Here is an 18,224-nt window from a genome sequence, read left to right as displayed (position 1 = left end):
ACGTGTATGTTGGCAGTGGCGCAATACAAATAAATTGATTAAACAAAAGCAAAACAACCGTGTAAACCACTAGGCAGCCTAGTGGTGTCCACTGCTGTCTTCTACATGAAGTTGGAAGTTTGAGTCTTTTATGTGTATTTTAAAGAGTAATCTTTTCAAAAAAAAAAAGAGTAATCTTTCTCTCTCTGTCCCCTTTTTTTTTTTTTTTCAATAACTGGGCTTTGCCTTCAGCTATGCTACTTTATATAAGTCTATTTGCAGATGTACATGTACATTTCATATAAATAAATGAAAAAAATATAACAACTTTGCTACATGATATAATTTTATTATAGTGATACTTTATATAAAATAACTTTTGGTTATAAAAATTTTAGTTTTAATTTGAATTAATTATTGATGAGAACAAATCCTATATTGTAATAAATTATAAATTTATAGATTTATTTTAAGAAATTTACTTACTTCCACATAATAACTATGTGTATAGTACAAAAAAAAAGTATGCTATGTTTCAGTTAAGATAAATTAAAATATTTTTCTAAAGTTGTTTGAGAAAATGATTTATTTTATAGACTTTTAAAATGATTTTGTATATTCTAGCAAATATAAGTGTTGCTTTTCTTAATATTATGTTAATCTATTTTATAATTAATTATCAATGTAGCATATATATAAACACACACACTTTACCACTATATCATTTGAACAAATAATAACCAAGTCAAAACAATGACTTCTATAATTATTCTTATATTTAGTTATAATTTTTTCCATAATAATAAAATTAATTTAATCTCAATATTTTGACATTAAAAAGATTTTATTGTATTTAATTTTTTCTGGCTATAAATTAGAATGGACGCAAAACGCAAGGGGCAAGTTGTTGTGGTATCTAGCTTCCATCCGATCACACTAAATCATCCAATCATTTATACTTTGAAGTTTGAACGTCATTTGGGTATAAGGCCCCCGGTTTTCTCGTGATTCATCACATCTCTGTCTAGTCTCTAGAAAGAGGTAGTCCATATTTGTGGTTGGACTCTTTTATTAGATTGCTTTTTTTTTCAAAAAAATTTTTGGAAAGACCTTAAAAATCAGTTGAGTTGAGCTGAGGGTTCTTGGTGAGCAGAGCAAAGCAGAGGAGATCGATTATGGGAGATTCAGATAAAGAAGGAGAGTATGAGGTGGATGATTTGAGAGAAGGATTCAAATCATCGAGAGGGAGCAGATTCAATTTGATTGCAAATCAGTTTGGATTTGGATTTGGATTTCGAAGAAACTTCAGCAGTCAATCTTTAATCACTGGTATCAGACATTTCTCTAAAGGCTCAGTCATTCATCCTGATAACAGGTCTGTCTGGTTTCTCTCTCTCTCTGTGGAATTCAAACTCTTTTTTCTAGAATAAATAATTTGGTCTCCGTGATTATTGGGAAAATTTGGGATTAACAAGAGGAATGATAATTTATGATCACGGAATACTGTTTGATTAATATACAACTCTAAAATTATTTACAATAAGATAAAGATTAGTGTGGTGTAACCTCCCCAATCGCTAGAAGAGGAGACTTTGGAATGGTAGCCACCAGTGTTTTTGTATACCATCCTCCTGGCATCAAGTTTTTCATCTGCCCAAAATAGACATTTTCAAGTTTGAGGTGAAAGAGTAATACTTCCCGACACAATTCTACAGGTGTTTGCTTTTTATTGACTAACGCCACTGCCGTCATAAAACTGCGTTACTACTGACTAATGTCAGTATCTTTAATGTTGTGTTTACTTGCTGGAGTGGGAGTGAGGAGTGTGGATTCCTTCAACTCCAGCGTTTACTTGCTTAAAATGGCCACGGATTGGGAATCCCATTCCGTGGGCCCCATTCATTTTTGGAGTGGGGAGTGGGAGTGGGACTCCCATTGGGGGAGGTGGGAGTGGGAATCCACTCCCACCTCTCTCCTTTTTACCCTTTCATTTTTAATTTAATTTAATATTTTATAATTAATAAAATAAAATAAATAATATTTATTTGAATAATAATATTATATTTAACTAAATAATAATTTACATTGATTCTAAGTTAAAATTATTTGAAAATAATATTATTATATTAATAGAGAATTAATAAATATAATATTATTATATTTATTTTAAAAATAGTAGTACTATATTTATTTAATAATAATAATAATAATAATAATAATAATAAATAGTTTATTCTAAGAAAATATTAATTTTGTACTAAATAATATTATATTATTATTTTATATAATAATAAATTTAATATAATTATATTAAATAAAATAAAATAAGGTTTCATTTTATATTAAAATTAAAATTAATAATTTATTGTTCATAATTAAGAATATTAATAATTATAATAAATTTACAAATATAATAAAATAAATATTATTCATTAAATATATTTTTTATTAGTTTTGTAATTAAAAACTATAATTATTTAAATAAGGATAAAATTGTAATTTGAAATTATTTACTCCCAATCCAAGACAAACTAAACACATAAATTGGATTCTGATCTCTATTCCATGCTTCCATTCCAGTGTAAGTAAACAACCTACTCCCACTCCCACTCCACACTCCCAATCCTAGGATTCCCACTCCTCAGAATTCCCAATCCAATCCAAAAAGTAAACGCTACCTAAATTGACTGTAATGTCAGCGAGTGTCCCTACTTTCTAATGCTTTTCTAAGTTTTTTTTTTTTTTTGATAGGGAATGCTTTTCCAAGTTGTATCCAAAATAAAATCCTCAATCGACAGTTATAAATAATTAAAAAATTGATTTTCTTAAGAACTTATATTTATTTGTTCTATTGAATTCCAAATTGTGCAATGAAATATTGATGATGAGTTTTGCATGTGCTTAGTGAGATACAATTGAGTGCATGTCAGTAAAGTTTAACAAATCAACTTTTCGTTTTGGCACTTGCATAGAGAATTCAAATGTATTGGTGCAATTAATTGTAAAATACCAAATATCTGATTCGGTTGTTTGGTAACCTACTATGATATGAGGATAATGTTGCTATTTTCACGAGCTGAAAAGCTGAGTTCTTTGTTGAAAGATTTTTCAAAGAAAATTTGTGATACTTTATAATTCATGAATTGTGATTCCAAAAAAAGAATATTAATAATCGTTTTTCTAAAAAAAATTGGGGGCAATTATATGGGGAAAAAAACTGTCTATCAAAAGAAAAGGTAAAGAATAATTGAAAAATTGTGTCCAATTTTTTAACAATTGTTATTTGTACGTCAATCTTACGCAATTCAACAATTACCCTTTGGGTCTTGGGATTAAGTGATATTTAATTTTCATTTTTCAAAATATTTTTATAATTAACTTTTTGTTTTTGGGGCAAATCAGACAAAAGTTTTATGGTAAAATCACAACTCTTTTTGACTGGGAAAAAGAATCCTTTCCTTACCCCAGGAGATAGGAGTAAATTTATTTATTTATTTTTAAAATTTTTTTAAAGTGTATTTGACTCTTCCAACTAGAGTTAGCAAAATGAGTCAATGAGTCGTGTTCGTGTCGTGTTAATTTCGTGTCGTATTAAATTTAAATCGTCCCAAACACGTCTCATTTAATAATCGTGTCAAAATTATTGAGATCTTAACCCGACCCAAAAAATAAACAGGTTACCCAACTAACTTGCTTTATATCTATATACTTAACAAAATTTCATCAAACATTTAGAGATTGCTATATATATAATTTGTCGATATTATAAAATATACATATCTACTAAAATATTATACATTTATACTATTAAAATTTTAGTTATATTTATGTAAATAATATTATATATCAATATTATAAAATATATATGTATACCAATATTTTACACATTTACACTATTGAAATTCTAAATCTATATAAAATCTTATAAATAAAAGACTGTGAAGTTGTTTATCCTTCCGAAACAAAATAAAAAGAGAGAATCATATCTAATATTTGAGTTTTTATGATAAGAACCTACATACTAATTTAGAGTAGAAAATATAATCGTGTCATTGGTCGGGTATATGGGTCAAGAATTTTAACCCTAACCTGACACGAAAAAAATTGTATCGACTCGGATCTAACTCATTTAATAAGCGTGTCAAATTTGACGACCCGTACTTATTTATTCGTGTCCTATATGTGTTGGGTAATCAGATCATGTCAAATTTTGCCAGTTTTACTTTCAAGTATGCCTAGATTTAATTTGTTAGTGGATAGATATCTATAATAAGAGAAAAATTTGATGGAATGGTCGTACTGTGTTAGTGGGCACAAGTTGGCAGATCCATCGATGATTCTACATAAGGATAGAATACTTTGCTACATTGCAGAGTTTTAATTGTTGTACTAAGGTAGTGACACAATTTTACACAAATTTTTCTCCCACAATAGATAAAATGTAAGCTACTAAATAGAAAAAAATCATACAATAATATATTTTTTTAATATTATATACAATAGAACCAAAATCTAACATAGTTTAACTATTCAATTAAAGCTCAACAGACAACTGAAGCCCACTAAGCTTAGGATAAAAAAATCAAAGGAAATACTCCTACAACTATAGGAAGATTGAAGCCCTCTTTACCTAAGAATCAAGGAAAGAGGAATGTCAACCAATAATATATTTTTAAAGATAAAAAATTGACAAAATTTAAATTAATTTTTTAATCCCACGTCCTCTAACATACATTTTATTTTTCAGTACCATATAGTATAATATTAATGTAACACGTTCAAATATAACTTAAATAATAATAAGTATTCTATATTATTAGTCTGAGTAATGGTTCAAAATTTGGGTCATTTTAGGTAAAGGATCTAAATTAAAATATATTCAAAATATAAAAGCAAAAGAATAGAGTTAAAGATTAAAATGATGACTGCAGGTGGTATCGGACATGGACAAAATTCATACTGATATGGGCATTATATTCATCATTCTTCACACCAATGGAGTTTGCATTCTTCAGGGGACTACCAGAGAACCTCTTTATATTGGACATTGCAGGACAGATTGCTTTCCTTATTGACATCATCTTGCAATTTTTTCTTGCTTATAGAGACAGCCAGACCTACCGTATGGTCTACAAGCGCACCCCTATTGCTCTTAGGTAATTCAAATTCAATTTAATTTATTTGCTTCCTCTCTCATTCTCTTACTTCTAACTAAGTAATTAATTTTAATTTCTCTTTGCATTGCAGGTACCTGAAATCCAGTTTTATCATTGATTTACTCAGTTGTTTGCCTTGGGATGTTATCTACAAGGTATTATTATTTCTTGATTGTACTACCTTCATATTGTATAAATATTTGGCTATAACTCATCCTTAAAAATTGAGCTTATAACATGGAGAGTGTACTGCCTTATAAACCAACCTGTGAGAAGAAGCAGCCCAAACGCTTATAAGTACATATGCCAAGATTCAACCTTGCAATGTGGGAACTCAAGTAGAGTCTGTCACAGTCCATCCCTCTTTCAAGAACTGACAATCAGTTGACACACCAAGGTCATGAGACTAGGACCAACCGCTGCGAGGGCTGTCTCTAAGAAAAGAACTTGTTCTGGTACTAATTGTTATGGACACATTAGGTAAAACTCATCTTTAAAACTGAGCTTGTAAAGAGAGGGAGCCCAAGTACTTATAAGCTCACATGCCAAACCTTAACTTACCAATGTGTGGACTCGATCAGAGTTGTTACAAACATAGTCATCTTTTGGAGTTGTAAATGTGCAGATGTTGCTATTTTGACCAAGTGGTTTTCAAGCACCTTTCAAATTCTCGGGAGACAGTGAGCTAAACATCTGAGACTTTTTTGTTTTTTCCTTTCCAGGCTTGTGGAAGAAAAGAAGAAGTCAGGTACCTTTTATGGATTAGGTTATATCGAGTACGAAAGGTGATTGAATTTTTCCAAAAGCTGGAGAAGGATATACGAATCAATTATCTGTTTACCAGGATTATTAAGCTTATTGCTGTTGAAATCTACTGCACACATACTGCTGCCTGCATATTTTACTATTTGGCTACCACTCTGCCTCATGAAAAAGAGGGGTACACATGGATTGGAAGTCTGAAGTTGGGTGATTACAGCTATTCAAATTTCAGAGACATCGACATCTGGACACGATACACAACATCTATGTATTTTGCCATTGTAACCATGGCCACTGTTGGTAAGTTACCTTTCTAATTCATATTATTATCCTTCGTCGTTTGTGTCTTGTATAGTTCAAATCTAGAAAACTTTACAGAGGGATTGAAGTGCTCTGGAATTGTAATGTTTAATAACTCAATGGGGAAAGTAATGGACACTCAAAGTACCACTTTAATGGAAACAAAAGCTCTAGATTATCTGAAATGCAAACTTATTCTTTTTAAATTACAACGAAATGGTTGACAATCAACCATATCTTGAAACATTAATGGGAGCCATTGATGTCAATACAAATGCAAGATTTCAATAGTACAATTAATCATATGTATGTGAAAAGGCTGGAACAAGATTCTATCATCTGAAAAATTTGTGCTTGTGTATACATACAAAGGCTTGAAAATGAGATGTGGTAATCTATTTCAATCTATGGAAGGCTTATTTATTCAAACATGATGTTAGTTGTGACAGGCTGACAGCATAGCAAATAGTTGATCTCCACTTGTAATGAAAGCAATTGCCCTGTTATCTAACATATACATTTTGAACTGGATGTTTTGCGCAACAGGTTATGGAGATATACATGCCGTTAATCTAAGGGAGATGATATTCATAATGATTTATGTCTCCTTTGACATGGTTCTTGGAGCTTACTTGATTGGTAACATGACTGCATTGATTGTGAAAGGTTCAAAGACCGAAAAATTTAGGGATAAAATGACAGATCTCATTAAATATATGAACCGAAATAGACTTGGGAGGGACATTCGTGATCAGATCAAAGGCCATGTGCGGTTACAGTATGAGAGTAGCTACACTGAGGCTTCTGTTCTCCATGATATCCCTGTCTCCATTCGTGCTAAGGTAATACCTCAATAGGAACAATCATTTTATGTTTTTCTTCATTCCCTCTTTCATAATTGGGTACTTTTAAGAAGAAAAACGATTAAAGCAAAGAACCTTATACGGGAGAAATTCTTTTTTCAAAATATACTCATTTGATGTGCAGCAACACATATGCACCTCAATAAGTCTAGATCCTTTTGTCTCATCATTTGCCTTCCTTCTCACCTACTTGAAGTCCATAATTATAGAAGAAAGCCTATGTATCATATATGTGGTGTGGAGATAATGTGAAAATATGCTCCTAAATAAGTCTAGATCCTTTATTCTCATCATTTGCTTTCCTTCTTGCCTACTTGAAGTTCATAATTATAGGAGAAAGTCTATGAACTTACTTGAAGTCCATAATTATAGAAGAAAGTCTATGATCATATATGTGGCATGGACATTGAAAAAATTAGCCAAAACCGCTTCTTTGAATGTCATATATATTTTGAAAGCCAATCTTATCTAATGATTGGACTTACATATAGTAGTTTCCTCCAGCAGACTTTTTGAGACGGGTAGAAATCTAATATCTATGCGTATGAAATTTTTAAACTTTTGCTAGCCTAGATAATAAGAAAGTATATCTGACCATAATCTGGAAAGATTCTTCCCTATTGGCCAGGGTTTTCAGGACAGGAATAATCAAATTTAACTTTACTCTAACCTGATTCCCAAGAAGGGGAATTCCAGGAGGAAGGTTAATGAAAAGAAAGGCTTCCTTCTGTCTCTGAGTTACAGAAAATGGTCTCTAAATCAAAGGGGAATTATATTTTTCATTTTCTTTTCATTTTTCTCAAAGATAGTACCTATCTCCACAGGATCACAAGCCAAAAACGTTTGTAGCCTTATCTTCTTAGGGAATGCATTTGAATTGACTTCCATCATAGAAGGAATCTGAAAATGGGGCGCATAAGTCAATGTTTACTTGGTGAACAACCTTTGTCATATGTGTCAGTAATGGCATTTTGGAATTTTGTTGCATTTCTGGGGAATCAGTATAGAACATTTACCTTTTTTAATCATTTTAATCATGGTATCATTCACCAGTTTTTGTAAATTTGTTTAAAACATACGTTATGTTATACAATATCTATTCATGAATGTTGTCTGTTATATATTACTTATCAAACTTAATTTGTACTGTATTTAACAGTATAGAGATTATCACATTGACATAGTTTCCCTTTTTCTTATCGTTCTTTTTTTTCTTTTACAGATTTCCCAAACTTTGTACATGCCGTATATTGAGAAAGTTTCTCTTTTTAAGGGATGCTCTTCAGAGTTTATTAATCAGATTGTAAGTTTTAGCCATCCATTTACCTAGTGCATCATGTAAGAAAATGCCATAAATTGAATGTTGAAATAAGTGAAACTAACATTGATGCTACTTAATTACCTATGACTTGGCACTTCTTTATTGTAATGAGCAGAACATGGCAATGGGTGCACCTTGAAACATGTGTTATGTACTACATGTAATGATTTCACAACTCTTAGCATACATCTTGAATTTTGTATGGCAAGGATGGATGTTTGGTTGTAAAATGAGTCGTTGAAAAGGCTGTTTTGAACAGTATGACTTGTGAATTTACTTTTAGTGCATTGGTGTAATGCAGTCACAGAGCTGGTATGCAATGGCTAGGCACTCTTATAGAACTCTTCTTATCTTCTATAAATATCCTCACTTAACTACTACCCAGAAATGAAAACAATCCATATAAATTAAAACAATCCATATAAATTATCTTTTGTATTTTTCTTGGTTTTGTAGGTTACTAGACTCCATGAGGAATTTTTTCTCCCAGGAGAAGTGATAATGGAACAGGGAAACGTGGTAGATCAACTTTACTTTGTCTGTCATGGTGTGCTGGTATGATCTAATATCCTTTTGTCACCAATGTCAGTCATTCAGTTTGTTGTCCTCATTTGCTTTCTTTTCTCTATCTTCTCAATGATTTTTCAAGCTCATTATTATTTTGCATATATTTCTCAGGAATGAAAGACATTTTTCAGCATGTTGCAGTGATTGTTCTTACCACCCATTTATATATGTTATTTTGTCCTTTTTTCTCCTTGCTTGGCTTGAAATGCATTTAAGTTTTTAAAAAAGAATAGAAACACAGCTTCACACATTTATAAATGCTAAATTGGCTTTTCACATTGGGCTGCATCAACACGTTGATAGTGGCTATATTTCATGCTGACCAGTTTACAAACTTGTGTAAGTACAATCTATGTTAATATACCAAATTTTTTAAATTGGCTCTTCAACGTATAAGGCACTTTTGATGATTCAACAGTCCCCCAAAAATAAAACAGAAAGAAAACCGTTACTGGTTATTTGAGGGAAAACAATTGGTCTTATAACATGTTATTTTCCTTGCTGAAAATAATGACACCGCAGAGATCAAGTGAACAATCTCTACTTCAAACAAAAAACAAAAACAATGACAAAGGGGAAATTTCTAGCATTGAGTATATTTCATATCTCTTATGTGCAGGTCTATTATCATTATATTTCTTCAGGTGTCAAATTACAATAAAATTAAAAAAGAAAAATTGAAAGACAATATCTCTGCTGCATATTTGCACAATGGTTTCAAAGTGCCAAATATGTGGTATGGCCACTTTTACAAAATTTATAACCAGGAGATTCTTTTTTAACTCCTAATATATGTTGGTTATCTTACTTGATATTCTAAGCCACTCTTACAAACTACAAATCCATAGAATTATTTAAAATTAGCAAAATTTACCTTTGTGCAGGAGGAGGTTGGTGTGGGGGAAGATGGATCAGAAGAAACTGTTTCACAACTACAACCTAACAACTCATTTGGAGAAGTATCTATTCTTTGCAACATTCCTCAGCCTTATACAGTTCGTGTTTGTGAACTATCTAGGCTTCTGCGGATTGATAAACAGTCTTTTACAAATATTCTTGAGATATATTTCTCTGATGGTAGGAAAGTTTTGACCAACCTCTTAGAGGTAATATGACTATGCTAATGAATTAATTGCTGCTGTTGAAGTTCTACTTTTCTGTTTGTGGCTATAATAGGTAGAAAAGCATGACTAGATTTCATTGGATTCTTTCGTTTAAACAATAAATAATTAAGTAGTCAATTTTTGCAATGAAAATTGTTATACACTCATCAGAGGACTACAATTACATAATTTACAGGGCAAAGAATCCAATCTTCGAATTAAGCAGCTGGAGTCAGACATCACATTTCACATTGGTAAGCATGAAGCAGAGCTTGCATTGAGGGTTAATAGTGCAGCTTACCATGGAGATTTGTATCAGCTGAAAGGTTTAATCCGTGCTGGAGCTGATCCGAACAAGACAGATTATGATGGAAGATCACCCTTGGTATTGGTTTATTTTTTTGATTGTCAATTATTTAGTTCTGAACTTATCTTTACTAACCCTTTTGATGGGACATCTAGAAAATGGTAGGTGCAGGTCATCCTAGCCTGTTTGGTTTGAACTGCAATTGCTAACATTGCTTCTTATTTGAATATTTAATTCTATTCTGGAAGTTCTTAGTAGTGATATAACCTGCACCATCAAGAAGTTGTGACAGGATAGGTTCTTGCCTTTGCCTATGAAATTAGTACTGTTGAAGATTAAATTAATGCCATTGAACAATGGGTTTTTTACTGCATTTAAATGATTAGATAAATACTAAAACTCTACAATTTCTACTTCTGGAATATGCAGGATGAAGACAAATTAAATATAAGCATGAAGAACAACCTCCACTTCTTTTTATGTTACCTATGTATATGTTTAAATTGAAGAAAAAAGTTTACTTTCAGTTGTACTTTACCAGTTCTTTGTAGGCCCAAGCCTTATTGCTATTCTCGTTGTGGATGAGAGTTCCAAGGAACATGCATTCCAATTTAATTGATATGAGCATAATGGGTTTTTTGAATTTCTATGCTGATGCAAGTTTTCATGGAACCAATATTGCTGGGAGATTTTCAACTAAATATTGCCATCTGAAATGATCTTTTGCTTTCAACAGCATCTGGCAGCATCAAGAGGGTATGAAGATATTACACTTTTCCTTATTCAAAAAGGAGTAGACGTTAACATTAAAGGTAATTGTATAATGCAATAATTTCCATATTAGTTTGTCTATGAAAGTTTAGTCTGTCAGTCAAGCCATGGTAACATGTGTGTTTAATTTGTTTTACACAGATAAATTTGGGAACACACCCATGCTAGAAGCCATTAAAGGTGGTCATGACGGAGTTGCTTCTTTACTTGTTAAAGAAGGGGCCTCCTTGAATGTAGATGATGCTGGTAGTTTTCTATGTACTGTTGTTGCCAGGGGGGATTCAGATTTCCTTAAAAGAGTTTTGTCCAATGGCGTTGATCCAAATTCCAGAGATTATGACCACCGGACCCCACTTCACATAGCTGCTTCAGAGGGATTATATTTGATGGCAAAGTTGCTGTTAGAGGCTGGTGCTAGTGTCTTTACAAAGGACAGGTATCGTTGAAAAATTTATTTTGCCTTATAGATATGGATAAAGTCATGTTATATATTACTCTTAAGGCTATGTGCATTTAATTCAATCTTTTTGATGCCTTACTACAATGCACTGATATGTTTGGTTTCACTCTCTGTGAACCACCTTTGATGATTGAGAAAGAAACCAAAAAATAAATAAATAAATAAAATAAAAGAGGAAAAATGTATTCATCGAAAGTCATAAAAGATAGCTTTTTGAATACTTACTGTGCAGATGGGGAAACACCCCTCTTGATGAGGGCAGAATGTGTGGAAACAAAAATTTGATCAAGCTACTTGAAGACGCAAAATGCACTCAGCTGTCAGAATTCCATTATGGCTCTCAAGGCATGATAGGTATTGCAGAAAAATCTGTTAGTACTTCCATTATGCGAACTCTGATCTGTTTGATATGTCTTATCTTAAAAGCTACCCAAACTAGCTGCTGAACAACATAGTTTTTCTGGAGAAAGTTAAATTATGAATAAAAATGATGAAAAAAAGAAAATCTGAATTATAGGTATATTTATAGTATAGTTCAATGTACGATTCTGTGTTACTAGTTAGATATGGACACTTAAATTAGAGGATCTTGTTAGTTGGCAAACTTGTTAGATATGGACACTTAAATTAGAGGATCTTGTTAGTTGGCAAAAAGTTGTCACCATTGGCATAGCCGCATAGGTTGGTCTTATGCTGAGACAATTCCAAATACTGTATCTTTTAGGAAAAGGACAATGATAGTATTTATACACTGATATATCTACATGCAGATGCTCAAATGTAATTAACAGACTTGTTAGATGATCCAATAACTTGGGGATCCAAATGCAAACAACTTGCTCTGTTTTCTATTTTTAACTAATAGAATGGGGATCCTAACAGAATCAATTGTTTAATCGAAATCTGATGCATGTTGAAATACAAAACACAAGTAATAAAATATGTTTGTTAGTAATGGAATCTTTTGTTGATAATTACAGATAAAAAGCACCCAAGGAAATGCATTGTGTTCCCTTTCCACCCTTGGGAGAAAGTGCATAGAAGATATGGAATTGTGTTGTGGGTCCCACATAACATCGAAGAGCTTATCAAATTTGCAGTAGATCAGTTAGGTGTTCCAGGTGGTCATTTGATGTTATCGGAAGATGGAGGTAAAATTCTTGATGTAGACATGATTAATGATGGTCAAAAACTGTACTTAATCAGTGAAACACAATAGGTTATTGGCAATTGGGTGGCTTTGAAATGAAAAATTGCAGCTTAATTCCTGTCTTGTATTTGCTCACATATCAGTACATCTGCTGCATTTCTGCATTCTTTACTATATATGCATATATAATATGTATGTCTTATGCATATACATGTTAGCCATGGGCTTTGATTAAGCATGTATTTTGGTTTGGATTTGTAAAATAACGTTTTGAGAGTTGAGGATTGACTTGTTAGGGATGTAATTGGTTAGTGACATGGAGGATGGAAGCAGGGTCTGCAAAATGAAAGGAAAGCTATGATTGTGAGGATTGTTACGAGATAACGAAAGAACAAAAAGCACTTTTCTTGAATTCATAAATTTTATTAAAGCAAAGAAATAAATATTAAGTCATATGGTAACTTTTTTTTTTAGCTTATTCTATTAAAGAAATAAGTTGGAATCAACTGAATAAGAAGACACATGACTTTCTTATTTTGAATTACATTACCATCTAGTAATATTTATTATTACAATAAAACAAAGATGTGCCTGACCATAACTTTGTTCTTAATAATCATGAGGCGCGTATGTGTTGAAGTTGCTTGAATTGTTTCTGTGCTGCTACGTTGGCGTTGCTAGAAGTTTCGGCATCATCTTCCCCTAAACAAGGGAGAAGGTGAATAAGAGTAGTTATTACATAACCAAAAAGTGGAAGAGATGAACAAATTTTCAAGGCTTCCCTGAGATTCATATCTGAACTTATGGGTTATGATGCTCTCAGCAATAATAATAATAATAATAATAAGCTTTAATTAATTGAAGATAGCACAAGTTGTATAATTTTTTACGGGTCCTTCATTATGTCGATATCAAGTCAGAAGAATTTTTTATCTTTTTTTTTTTGGAAAATTATGCCCGAATCAATTTCTAGAACAGTAAAAAATGCAACAGATAAGATTTGAAGATGTAGTGAAGAGAAAACGGCGTTTACACTTTGTTAGAAGAAAGATTAGGTAATTTAAAATTTTCCGTAGATTACACATCTTCTTTACCACCTGAAATAAAAAGAAAAATAAATATTAAACATTACGCTTTTACAAATTTACCAGTATTTAATTTTAGAAGACATAATTTGCAATATTATAATATTAATAAACAAAATAGATTATTAGACAAATGCGAGAATTTAGCATTAAAAATGAGGAATAAATTAGAAGATCTAGAAAATTAGTTTATGAATTTAGAAATTAATCATCATAAAAAAGCAAAAATTAAATTTGACAGAAAGAATAAAAATTAGTTGTAATATCAAACACTTAGAAAACCAATATAAACATATTCCACACACTAGCAATAGGACAACATCTAGAAGTCAACATAGAAAGGATAAAAGAGTTAATAAGGCAAATTCTTCGAAACAAGTAATATAAATACATTAAGAAGAAATTTAGACTACATTAAAGATTTACAAAAGGATTTTAATAGTCAAGTTAAAAGATTCCCTAGCAAGAAAGAAATAGTAAATTTAATTCAATTATTAGACATAAAAACACCTAATCCAGTAAAATTAGAAATTAAACATATCGTAGAAAGTTTAAAATTAGAAATAGAAAATATAAAATTTACACAACAAGACTTACAAATTCAATTAGACGCTATAAAAATAATAGTTACTGAATGAGTTCAGAAAAAATATTAATAGAATCGTTAGCATAATTAAAAAGAGAAATTCCACATTTAAATCCAGTAGGTTGTAGCTATAGAGAATTTAGCCAGGAGAGTAACAATATTCAACAAGCACAAGCTAACACAATAGTCAAATTATTAGTCAAAATCAATAATAGATTAGAAGACTTAGACGATAGGCTTAATAGATTAGAAAACAATTTTCAAACTCTTAGAAAAAAAAAAAAAAGAAACCGTATCTCACCTAGAACTTAGTAATTATTTAGATAACATAGACAAAGAACTAGACAATTTGGCAAACCGTGTACAAAAATTAAATTTAAGTGGACCAGTCTTAACATGTAGGATAATAGACATTAAAGATATTTTAGGAACAAAAGTAATATTAAAAAGTAATGGATCTAGTAAGAAACAGTAGAGTATACATAAACATGGCAGAGAGAATTAGAAGGTCGCTTTCATTTTCTAGTAAAGGTAAATAAATAATAGAAAGGACAGAAGATATAACAGATGAACAGGATCTCGATAAATTATTAGAAAAAGGTTTTGAACAAATTAAAAGGAAAAAATTATATAATGGATGATTAAAGTCAAAATTAAATAATAGTTTATATATTTACACATATGAAACTAAATTATCAATAGTAAATAGACGAGAAGAGTTAACTTTAATTAGTCCAATAGGAAGAGATTACCTTAGAAAACAAAATTATACAGACATACACATGGGAATAATAATCATAGGAATACTTAGTCAAGCTAGAGAGGGACTAGACACAAAAGCACATTTATATTTATATGATAGTAGATTTTACGACCACGAGCAAGCCCAAATAGCCAGTGCAGAAGTAGATTTAAAAAATAAGGTAGCAGTAGTAAGATGCATACCCAATAGAGATATAGACATAAATGAATTTTGTAAACATATTAAATTAAGTGTACAAACTAAAGGATATAAAATGAATGCAGAATATAAAAACCTTAGAATTAAAACATTTTTCTAGGAAAATTATATAATAAATATAATAAGAAATTTAGATTTGAAAGTAAAAATATTGTAGATTGTTTTAAAAGCCAGTACTTAGAAATGATAGTACCTAAAAAATTAACTAGAAGTGAATTAAACGGTTTAGAATGGATATTACCTAAATTAGAACAAGATAGAATGTTAGAAGTGCCAGAGACTAGTTATACATATATGAATAGACAAAATCAAGTTACACAAAGATTTAGTAATTATAGACAAAGAAGTAATCCAGAATTAGAAGAAAATGAAGAAGAGATAGAAATTAATATGGCAATAGTAGACAATTTAGACATTGATAAACATAAAACATTAATCAGTAATAGAGATAAAATTATAGACTTAATATTTAGTGAACCTAAAAAATATTTAGATGAAGAATTATTTGAAGAATTATGTAATAATGATGAATTAACAGATGACAATATAGATAGAGAATTAATAAAAAATTTAAATTTTAAAAATTTAGAAATAATGAAATTTATTATTGAGAACATATAGATGAAATATTAGTAGGAGAAGAAGACGAAAAACCAGAAATAGGAGAAAGTAGCCATAAACTAATACTAGAACCTGTAGTAGAACCATCTAATGTAGAAACTTACTTAGACAAACGAGGAATCCTAGAAACTAATGAAAAATACACAGAAGCAGAAAGAATATTTAAAGCTAAAACAAAACTAAAAAATTGGAAAACTATGCCACAAGCTAGAGATTTATTAGTACTAGAATTAGAAGACCATAAACCTAGTCAATGGAAACAAGTATTTAACCAGTGGGAATGTAATTTACTTAGACATTCTATGGAACCATTAGCAATAATAGTTGACCCAAATTATAAATTAATATATTTAGAAAGCACTTTAGGAAGTATGGAAAGACAAATAAATTTAGGATGGAGAGAATGGATGAAGAAAAATAAATTAGAAGAATTAGATAATTTTGATACAAATATTACAGTAATTAGTTTTATTGATTTAATGAAAAAATTAGTATTAGGAGTAGATGAAAAAGACGATGTAATTAAACAGATTAAAGCTACTAGAAATTTACAACAATTAAAAATTTATGATTTAAGATTATTTGATGAATATGCTAACTATTTTTATAAATATTGGAGTGAAATAGGTAGACCATTTGATGCAGACTTATTATTAAAATTCGTAGACAAATTACCATGCAAGATACGAGAAAAATTACACAATGAATTAATTAATTGGTTTAAAACCAAGCGAACACAAGGAATAAACTATTATGCTACGTTATTACCAGTAATAGAATACGTTAGAGGTAGAATTAGAGAATATTGTGAAGAAGAAAAATATAGACATCAGTTAAAATTATAATTTAGAAAAATGTGTATTGACATGACAGAAGTACCAACGTGATACGAATCCCACAATGAAACTTTCAATCCTACAATTAATTTGTAGTTTCAACTTCCCAAGAAAGTTCTAAACAGATTTATGGCAAACAAAAACCTTGACCCAATGCTTAAGAAAACATGAACCAAAGGTATAGAGAAGGGTATTGACGCCACACTCAAGAAAGAGATGAGAAGGTGAGTGATAAGTCTAAATTTGGAACACCACAAGAATGTAAATTCTTGATAAGTTCACTAGTTCTCAAAAGAACCAAAGAAAGAATAATCTTTCAAATTCAAAATAACATTCATCTCCTTACATACCAAGGTTGCTGAATTTAAATAGGCTAAAAGGAACCCAAGATCCTAAAAATACAAATGGAAACATTGGAACAATCCTCCAAGTAAGTTTGTCAAAAGATGTTTCAAAAGTCTTCACCAACCCACCATGATCAATGCTATCTTTGACAAACTTAATGCTAGCCTACTATAATTAATGCTATCATTGACAAACTTGAAACAAAACAAACAAATAAGTTGAAAAACAAAGGATTCGTTGAAAATCCCAAGTCTGAACAAGCTGTAAAGAATTGGTCATAACTCCTTCTAGAGAACTCCAAATCCAGCTCTGTAAAATTTATTGGAAAGCTAACTTAATTATCTTTCCAACGGTATATAGCTTGCATTTTAATTCGGGCTCAATCAATACAGTTTTTATTCCGAATTTGACCTTTCTGCATTTGATACAACTTGTGTATTTGGCTGCCCAATGACTTGAATAATGCCCACAATGCCTTGTCTTCTCTTCAAGCCCAATTCATGATGTCTTGCATCTTGAATTGCATTTTCAATCCATATTTTCTCAATTAATCCATTTAAAGCAGCTTGCATCTTTTTGGCTCTTGCTCTTGTAATTGGGCCTCCATGAATGTGCAAAGGATCACTTGAAGTTTTAATGGTCCCTTGATGGTTCTCATCATTCCCCCTCTCTTCAAAAGGATTCGTCCTCGAATCTTCACCTACATCGAAAGGAGAAAGATCAGAAACATTGAAAGTAGCACTCACATTATACTCACCAGGAAGATCCAATTTGTAGGCATTGTCATTGATCCGTGCAACCACTTGAAATGGACCATCTCCCCTTGGAAGTAACTTGGAACGCCTTTGTGCTGGGAACCTCTCCTTTCTCATATGCACCCAAACCCAATCTCCAGGCTGAAAAACCACTTGCTTACGTCCTTTGTTGGCTTGAGTAGCATATTGTTCAGTTCGCTTTTCTATGTGTTGACGTGTTCTCTCATGCAATTGCTTGACAAGTTCAGCTTTCTTTTTACCATCCATACTAGCACGTTCATCAATAGGTAAAGGTA

At 31.0% G+C, this 18,224-nt stretch overlaps 1 protein-coding gene across 1 annotated transcript; it reads left to right on the top strand.

The window, feature by feature from the left end:
* The first annotated feature begins 876 nt into the window (after positions 1 to 876).
* On the top strand, positions 877 to 12,862 carry LOC102608594 (potassium channel SKOR-like). The gene is made up of 13 exons (XM_052433755.1): positions 877 to 1,354; positions 4,911 to 5,135; positions 5,227 to 5,290; positions 5,858 to 6,197; positions 6,744 to 7,039; positions 8,283 to 8,363; positions 8,838 to 8,936; positions 9,833 to 10,054; positions 10,248 to 10,436; positions 11,095 to 11,170; positions 11,271 to 11,565; positions 11,822 to 11,943; positions 12,570 to 12,862. The coding sequence occupies exons 1-13, from the start codon at positions 1,155 to 1,157 to the stop codon at positions 12,806 to 12,808; spliced, it is 2,448 nt and encodes an 815-aa protein (XP_052289715.1). The 5' UTR covers positions 877 to 1,154; the 3' UTR covers positions 12,809 to 12,862.
* Positions 12,863 to 18,224: the final 5,362 nt, after the last annotated feature.

Source organism: Citrus sinensis, chromosome 9 (genome assembly GCF_022201045.2).
Source record: "Citrus sinensis cultivar Valencia sweet orange chromosome 9, DVS_A1.0, whole genome shotgun sequence".
Lineage (NCBI taxonomy): Eukaryota > Viridiplantae > Streptophyta > Magnoliopsida > Sapindales > Rutaceae > Citrus > Citrus sinensis.
This window is presented reverse-complemented; position numbering and strand designations above follow the sequence as displayed.